Below are 8,811 nucleotides of genomic sequence, written 5' to 3'. Positions count from 1 at the left end.
ACGCTCCCGTCCCCACCTCCTCTCCCGGCGAGGCGCTGCGGAGCGCCGTCTCCGGCCGCGCCCGGTAGCACTTCCTGGCTGACGCCGTGCTCTTCCGGGACGGGGGCAGAAGGCGGAAGTGTTGTGGGGACGGTGCTGGCGGAGGGCTCAGGGCTGCTCCCCGATGGTGTGTGGCGGCTGCTGGCCCCAGGCGCTTTCGCTTCAGGCTCAGTATGGCGACAGCGGCGGTGGGGGGAGCTGGACAGGAGAAACAGCTCGCTCCGACTCTGCTGAGTTTCTTCATCTACAACCCCAAACTGGGGCCCAAGGAGGGCGAGGTACTGGAGGCGGAGGTTGCGCACCGGGATTGTGTGGGAAGGAGGGTTCCCTCCGGCCCGGCTCTGTCCTGGCCTCGGTTGCCGCAGGGGCCACCGCGGCGGCTGTCTCGGCTATGCTGTCCCTCTCAGAGTCTTGGGCCGCAGCATGTACCCGCGATATTAACGCTTCCCCCCGCGGAACATCCCGGAACAAAGGCGGTCTCTGGGCGCGGAGCGGTGCTGGGGAGGAGGGAGCTGCGGCCTGCCATGCCTTACATTGCCCGCGGCCGCCTTACCGGTACCTGAGTCTCGGGATCGGCCGCCTTAAGTGGGGCCGGGGACTAGTGCCACATGTGTCTCTGCTTCACACTAAAGAGGAATAAAGACCGAGTGTACTTTCAACAGCACGCAAAATACTGCAGCTCTTAGTAGCTCCGTTTTACTGATGCAGTAACTTTTTCTGAGAATAATTTTCTCCAGTTCGATATAGCATGGTAGAAACGTTAGTGTTTAACTTGGTTAAATTCAAGTTATTGCTAGTATTTCTTGCCATTGTGATCTTTAATAAGTAAATCAAGCTATAGTCTGTAGATAACAGCATATTGTATGGTTCACGTGATAATCTTCCATTTTAACAGTTTTTTAACAGGGCAGTGCATTTATTAATGAGCAGGGTGATGAGACTGAGTGCCCCCTCTGTAAGCCCCCGGTGCACTCCAAGCCAGGGAGATACTCTGGGCTGCTCTTCAGAGGCACCCTCAGCAAGCTGAGAAAATGGGCTAGCAGAAACACTGTGGAGCACAATGAAGGCAAATGCAAAGTTCGGTGTTGGATGAAATAATCTTGTTCATCGTGAAAGGCCAGAGGCTGGCTGGTTAGAAAGCAGCTATGCAAAATAGGACCAGGGAGTCCTAATGACCAGGTTGTACGTGAATCAGCAGTGTGCCCCTGTGGCAGTGAAAACGGTATGGGGTGTGTGAGTGAGAGTGTGTTAGCAGGTCAAGTGAAGAGGTTGCTATCCCCCTGCTCAGCACTTGTGAGGCTGCTGGTGCACACTGTGTTTCTCTGGGGCTTCCTGGAGTAGGAAAAATACTGCCCAACTGGAGCAAGCCCAGTGGAGGGCCCCCGAGTCAGTCAAGCAGCTGCAGTCTGTGATGTACCAGCTAAGCCTTAGATAATTGGATCTGTGCAGCCTGGAGAAGAGATGATGTGGAAGGGTGTCTGATGGCTGTCTTCACCTGCCTAAAGGGTGGCTATAGATGATGGAGTCAGGTTCTTGAGGTAATGGTGATGAGACAGGATGAGAGGTAATGGAAGTCCAGCAAGCGAAATTGTAATGAGATAAAAGAGAAAATTCTTCATAATGAAATTGTCAAACAGCAGAGCAGGGCCTGGAAAAGTTGTGGAATCTTCATCTTTGGAGATATTTAAAACTTGACTGGACGTGGCCTTGAGCAATCTGAGCTAGCTTTGAAGCTAGCCATGGTTTGATGTGGCTTTGAAGCTAGCCTTGCTTTGAACTAGCTGTGAAGTGATTGGAGCCTATGATTTCAAGAGCCTTCAATTTATAAAGCATTTTGAGATCTCTCGGGATGACTGACTGCTTAAAAGTGCTTAAATATGCCTTTTATGTGTTATTACAGAAGCCTGTTTAGGTACAAGATAAAATTCTATCTAGGGATTTAAGGGATTAAAGTTAAACCCAAACAAACCATGGACCCAGTATTCTTTAGCTCCAATTCTGTTAAATTCATTTGCCTTGATTCTTTTCTCAAATTTTAGGAAGAAAAGAAGATTCTCTTCTATCACCCAAATGAAGTAGAAAAGAATGAAAAAATTAGAAATGTGGGACTCTGTGAAGCTATAGTACAATTCACAAGGTATGAAGTCTGATGGCATGGGTTGTTGTATTAGCACTAGTAGTTTAAATTTCCCAATCATACATTTTCTTTTTGTGAGTGTGCATTAATTTCTGTGTCTACATACATGTTTTCTTTCCAGGACCTTCAGTCCGACAAAACCTGCAAAATCCCTACATACACAGAAGAATAGACAATTTTTCCATGAACCTGAAGAAAATTTCTGGATGGTCATGGTACTTATACATGTGATATGCATGCTTCTAAAACACTGTATCGCAATGTTCTCAATGCATTCTGCATTGTCTAATACCAGCCTATTCCACTTTCTAGGTTGTACGGAATCCCATAATAGAAAAACACAAAGATGGAAAGCCAGTTTATGAATATCAGGAAGAAGAATTATTGGTAATACTAAACTCTTGAACTCTTCCTCTTTTTTTTGTTTTCTAATGGGATATATTGTATTTTAAGAGTAACTTCAGATGTATCTTAGTTTGAGTCTTCTTGAATCGCTGCCAAATTGATTATATATATATGTATCTATCCGTAAATGAAAAAAGGGCAATAGAGTTTAATGAAGAGAGTAAGGCAGAGAATTATCCATATGGCAGTCCCAACAAGCATCAGTGAAATATGCAGCTTTTAGCTTGGAATGGGCCCATAATTATTAGGATCTGTTTGTTTAATGAAGCTCTTCCAACAACCTAAAATCAGTGTATTTTTAGTAGGTTTAAGTATACATGTTACTTCTTAAGGCTGCTAGTAATCTTTGCTAATAATCTGGAAAAACAAACAGCTCAACTATCTTGGGAGTTCTTGTCCAAACTACAGTATCAGCTTAACTGTATACTGGTCAGCTTAACTGTATACTGGAAAAGCAGTTGGTCAGGTGGGATGATAGCTGAAGCCGATGTTTCTGCTGCCTCCATTCATTACAGTGTGCACTAGTTCTGTTCCTCGTTGTGTTCTAAAAGAAGATTGCTGTCATAGGCACGCTATTTTGCCAGACAAACAATAAAATAGTCCTTTTTTCATCTGGGTTAAGATCCTAGCGCAATAAAAACCTGCTGTGGTGTCCCACCAACTTTAGCCTTTGGCCTGGATGAAGAGAAAACCTGTCAGAAATAAGTCTGTTTTCACTGACCACTGGTGTTAGGGAAGGGCAGTATTTGTAACTGCTATCTTGTGCATGAGTTAACAAGGTGCTTTTGGTATTAAATCAAAGAGGGGGAAAGGGACTCCCTTTATTGAAATAGGATTTTATAAGTACAAAGAAATTTCTGGACACTGGCTGAAAATGCAGTTTAACATTTCGGAGACTGATTTCTCCAATTCATGTATTTGCTGGCCCTTTGAAAACAGATTATGTTCAGCTCAGCCAAAACACTTGAAATTCTGCCTCTGCTTATACTAATGTCCTGCTCTCTTTTCTGCAGGACAAGGTGTATAGTTCGGTCCTACAGCAGTGCTACAGCATGTACAAGGTAGAGTTAATTACTACAGCCTCCTCTTCTGGGCAGAGGAATTGGTCCTCGTGGTACCATTTGGATGTGCAAGCTCATCTCTTCCTGAGAACAACATCTGTAATGCTTGTGTTGTACTTTAATAATAAAGTTATTTGTGCTAGTTCATTAGCTTATTGTAAAAATAGAAGCCTTCTCATTTCTGCAAAGTCCAGACTTCTTCTTTATGGGCAGTTACACTACTAAGCATTTGATTTTGATGGTATTAGATATTATCTGTTGAAGAAACAATACTGGATAAAGGCCATGAATCTGAGCTTTTACAAAACAAGCACATAAGATACTTAAGCCACATAAGTAATTTCTCTACCATCAAAAAGTTTCTTTTCCTTCTCTCATGTTGCCTCTGCTACCATACATATTTGCAAATCTGAGAGATGTTTTTTTCAATAAAGAAGGGGTACATTTGAATCTATGTGGAGTTCAGATATTGAGAAATGGGAGCTGTATTGTAATCTAGCTATATTCATAGTCAAGTGCTAAATTACTGTAAATGATTCATCAACTGACTGATTTTTCTCTTTTAACAAATAGCTTTTCAATGGCACATTTCTGAAAGCCATGGAAGATGGAGGTGTGAAAGTTCTCAAGGAGAGACTAGAGAAATTCTTCCATCGGGTAAGACCTTATTTTTCAGGCACATACAGTCTATTTCTGCATTGGAAATAAAATGCAAACATCTTCTCTTAGGCAGCTGTAGTGTGAGTATAAAACATAGGCAGTGGAAAAAGTATAGTGTCAACACAACAAATCTGGTTACTCATTTTTTTTCAAAGACTTCTGATTCCTACTAATGTAGTAAGTTCTTTAAGTGGAGCTGAAACACAACTACAGGGTTATGGCTTGATGGAACAGGTTAGCTGTTGCATGTTTTTTCTGAAGAATGATGCTTGTTCTTTGAAAGTGCTGTTTTAACATTTGAACTGGTTATAAATGTGATGATAATCTGTGCAGACCTACTAGAGTAACTGCTGCAGAATCACTCGGGTTGGAAGGCATATGGAGAAGTTATCCAGTTCAGTCTTCTACACAAAGTTAGGGTAACACAGAATTCAAAGTAGACTGCGCAGGGATTTGGCTGGTTGAGTCGTGGAAATATGCAGGGATGGAGATCCCACAACCTGCACGCACAGACTGCACGCACAACCTGCATGCACAGTCCTGTAGAACTGTGAAGTGATGGATAACTGTAATTTTTAACTTCCCCCTTATTCTTTCCACCCCCCATGTGGAATTAGTAGTCATGGCTGATAAGCTTTTAGGAAATCCTGCCTTTGTTGTAACTAGTCTTCAGATTTTAATTTCAGTCTTCAAAAGCTAATGTGTTAGTGAAAGGATGGTTAACAAAACCTATTTCTGAGCAAGAAATCAATCAAATATTATTCAGGCATTTTTCACATAAAGTAACTGAATAGCCATGTCTGGCAGAATTTGGAGTTCCTATCTGAAGAGTTTCATCAAGCTGTACAGGATAGCATCCAATGTCTGCTTGCTTGCCCCCATTTTCCTTGTTTGTGTGGATGGAAACAGAGGACTGCTGTCAGCAGTTAATTCTCTTGTGGCAGAGATGTGAATATTGATATCTCTGATAATGATGGAGTATAGACACTATAATACTGGTGTTTAAAATCTTGTTCTTGTAAGAGGTTTTTAAAGTAACACAGTGTTGTAACAGTGTAAACAACAGCACAGGCTTTGCTTGTGGGGTTTTGCCTTTTTTTTGTAAGAGTGGTGTAGACTTTAGAATGAACATTTGGCACCAGGAGTACTTGATTAACTGGTGTACACTTCTGTCTACACTAAATTAAAAAGGATATGCAAAAACTTAATAGATTTTTATCTTTAAAACATTAAATTTCTTGTAAGTTCCTACTGAAGATTAAACAGTAATGGCTATAAATTTGTATAACGGAAAGAAGTCCAAGGAACAGTTGTTTCTTTTTTCACTGGGGAATTAGAAATGCTTTAAAAATTTGGTTGTGCAAGTTGTTCTGCTACAACCCTATGGAATGAATTAGCTGTGTGTTCCTGGCAGGCTTGAACTGCACTGAAACTGAAAAGAAATGAAACTTAGATTATAAACTGTGACAAAGATCTGTGATACTGTTTATAAGTAGTTTAGTACTTGGGTTTTTTGGTAATGTGAAATGACTGTAGAGGGAGCCATTGGATAACTCATCTTTTACAGAGCAATAGCACTTGAAAGTGCATTTGAAATCTCTTGGTAAAGGTTACAGTCTGTGAAGGAGAGTAATAGAAATTATCTTTTCCTTTGCACATGGAAAGCTAATGGACTTTTTATTTCTACAGAGTTACTTCTGAAATTGAATATTCATAAGATAAGCTGTGCTTTCTTATATTCTCAAAAGACCTTGAGGTAGATTTAAAAGCTGTCATCACTGTGACTAAACAATAGCAAGCTGACAGCTGGAATCATATTCACACACTCACACGTAGAATCCTAGAATGGTTTGCACATTGCCATGGGCAGGGGCATCCTCAACCAGGTCAGAGCCCTGTCCAACCTGGCTTAATGTTTCCAGGGATGGGGCATCTACCACCTCTCTGGGCAACCTGTGCCAGCGTTGCACCACCCTCATCATAAAACAGTTCTTCCTTGTATCTGTTCTGAATCTCTCCTCTTTTAGTTTAAAACCATTACCCCTTGTCCTATTGTCCTGTCACCACAGGCCCTACTAAGGTATGTCCCCACACAAAGGTTTTATGTCATACAAGCAGAACTGGAAAGGGTTTCTAGATTACTGGGGATTAGACTCAAATTTGTCATTTAAATCTACACATTGGAAATTTTCTGAAGTCTAAAAAACTCTCGTTATCTCAGTACTTGCAGACACTGCATTTACAGTCTTGCGATCTGCTGGATGTGTTTTGTGGAATCAGCTTCTTTCCACTGGATAAAATGACTTACTTGAAAATTCAGTCATTTATTAATAGGATGGAAGAAAGCCTGAGCATAGTCAAGTATACTGCATTTCTCTATAACGACCAGCTTATCTGGTAGGTACTTCAGTAATTTTTTTGTGTTTCTTTGATTTCTCATCCTACAAATAAGTGCCATAAAGCAAAGCTGATGAATCCTGAATGGTAGGATGAGTAAAAGAGTATGTGAGAAAGGCATTGGTCTCTAGCTTTAAATTCTCTGACCCGTACCAAATGATTACGTGCCAGTTGGCCTTGGGAGCAGGTAGAGAAGTGTCCTTGTCGACTTCATCGCAAGAGCCCCTGCACATACACGTAATTTCCTCTGTAGCACCTTTTAGTAGAGAAGGTTAATTAAGGGATTGTTCTTTAAATGGTTCTGAACCAGAAAGTTGCAGTGCTTGTGAAGAGTTCTACTTGAAGATGGACTTAAGATAGCAAATGTCATCTTTTGTTTATTTAAATATTGTTCCTATTTCTCTTCCGGTTTACAGTTATTTATATGTTTTGTATTTAGCAAGTAACATTTCATTAAAAATTGATGTTCTGGGATTTAATCTTCTGAGACACTGAAACATTGCTACCTTAGTTTGGTATTCTTTGTTTTGGTTAGAGGGAAATGTGTGATCTGAACTGCAGCACAAACATGACTTATTTCTTTCCCTCACTGATGGTCTAGGAGTGGATTGGAACAAGATGACATGAGAATTTTGTACAAGTATCTCACAACATCTCTGTTTCCAAGGCACATGGAGCCTGAGGTGTGGTAGTTGTTTCTTTTTTTGGGATGGGGTTAAGTTGGGGCAGAGTCATGGAGCTTATTGTTCATTTGGGTTTTGTTTCTTTTTTGTTCTTTTCTTTCTGTTCCTCTAGCACCACTAAAAGTACTACAGTTAAAGTAATAAAGAAAAGCATCTTCCCCACCCTTCCCTCTCCCCCACTTAAACTTTAGTTTAGGAATTCTGGGATGTATTGCTTTCAGGCCACTTTACCAAACTCAGTAGTATTTCCACTTTATCCCCACAATTCATGTTGTAAGCATTATTTGAATAAGAGATGGTGATGGGGAGTTTACTGATGACTGCTCAGGACTGCAAATGAGTCACTTTGGCTGAATGGCAAAGTGCAGAATGAAGTGCCATAAGGCCACTTGGAGTAATTATCCCTTCCCTCATCAAGAAGCACCATAAGCTAAGTTTTAAAATTTAATAAATGCAAAATATAACAGAAAATACCTCTAAACTGTTTTTCCTTCTGTGTTCTTTTTTGCTTCAGTTAGCAGGAAGAGATTCTCCAATACGTGCTGAAATGCCAGGAAATCTACAACACTATGGAAGGTAGCTCTTGTTTACTGTCACCATCTACTGCTGCTTCCCTCAAGGATGAGTACATGTGTTACGAGTACATATTCCACACAGGTCATTCCAGTGCGTCACATGGTAGTTGGTGCAATGTAAAACTGACCTCTGGAGGGGGAAAAGAGAGAAAAGCCATCATTAACATTACTGCACAGTTATTTTCTTCCCCATTGTTCTTGTACTTCATGTACAAAGTTTTGGAACCGTTCCAGTCATTTCTTTTCAGTCAGGCACTTCAGTCAAAGATGGAGATTTAATCTAGGGATTTATCTATTTACTTTTCCTCTGTACTCAGCTTGTCAGAGTGGGGGATCCTGTACTGAGCAGCTGTGCAACGTGATTTTGAGTAATTGTGGGTTTGGACATTTTTCTTTAATCAGGGTATTTCCTCTTGCCTGATTTATTGTATTCTTTTGGGATCAAGGTACTGGCACACACTCCTTGTTCCACCCTGTGTCCCCCAAGTTTAGGTGCTTCTAATACACTGCTGTTCTACATAAAACTGATGTGAATGTACTGTTGGATAGCAAAGGAAAAGTGCTTTCCCAGTAGCAACAGAAAAAGGTGTTTTAAAGATAGTCACAACTTGAATGTGTAACGAGTTTTGTTGTTATTTTGATGACCTGAGTGGTTTCTTTCCTTAGCATTATTCTGGTTTTCTGATCCTGTTTCTGTAACTCTTTAGAGCATATATGCAAATACTTCTGCAAAAATATGAATTAATATATTAAGTGTTCTATGCCTATCTGGGTAGCTGAAAACTCACTCTATTAAAATACAGTCATACATGTAAGTATTCCTAGTTTCGTTATATATGTTAAATAGGGAAAAC

The 8,811-nt window shown here is 40.8% G+C and overlaps 2 protein-coding genes across 4 annotated transcripts in view; one reads left to right on the top strand and one right to left on the bottom strand.

The window, feature by feature from the left end:
- The first annotated feature begins 83 nt into the window (after positions 1–83).
- The window catches only part of CCZ1 (CCZ1 homolog, vacuolar protein trafficking and biogenesis associated), a 14,466-nt gene continuing 5,738 nt past the window's right edge, over positions 84–8,811 (top strand). For both annotated transcript variants that reach the window (XR_009746936.1, XM_061473538.1), the window contains exons 1-9: positions 84–317; positions 2,079–2,176; positions 2,298–2,391; positions 2,489–2,563; positions 3,595–3,642; positions 4,216–4,299; positions 6,524–6,699; positions 7,301–7,382; positions 7,897–7,958. Coding sequence is in view for 1 of the 2 variants with exons in the window: in XM_061473538.1 (XP_061329522.1) it covers positions 213–317; positions 2,079–2,176; positions 2,298–2,391; positions 2,489–2,563; positions 3,595–3,642; positions 4,216–4,299; positions 6,524–6,699; positions 7,301–7,382; positions 7,897–7,958 (824 nt within the window). In the remaining variant the exon portion in view is untranslated. The remainder of the gene's footprint in view (positions 318–2,078; positions 2,177–2,297; positions 2,392–2,488; positions 2,564–3,594; positions 3,643–4,215; positions 4,300–6,523; positions 6,700–7,300; positions 7,383–7,896; positions 7,959–8,811) is intronic.
- RSPH10B (radial spoke head 10 homolog B) overlaps positions 7,814–8,811 on the bottom strand; it is a 22,608-nt gene continuing 21,610 nt past the window's right edge. For both annotated transcript variants that reach the window (XM_061473537.1, XM_061473536.1), the window contains exon 20: positions 7,814–8,085. The gene's annotated coding sequence lies outside the window, so the exon portion shown is untranslated. The remainder of the gene's footprint in view (positions 8,086–8,811) is intronic.

This window comes from Pezoporus flaviventris, unplaced genomic scaffold (genome assembly GCF_033815535.1).
Source record: "Pezoporus flaviventris isolate CSIRO_AGI_PZ_B2104156 unplaced genomic scaffold, CSIRO_AGI_Pfla_v1 ptg000078l, whole genome shotgun sequence".
NCBI classification, from domain to species: Eukaryota; Metazoa; Chordata; class Aves; order Psittaciformes; family Psittacidae; genus Pezoporus; species Pezoporus flaviventris.
The sequence above is the reverse complement of the archived record's forward strand: the minus strand, read 5'-3'. Positions and strand labels throughout refer to the sequence as shown.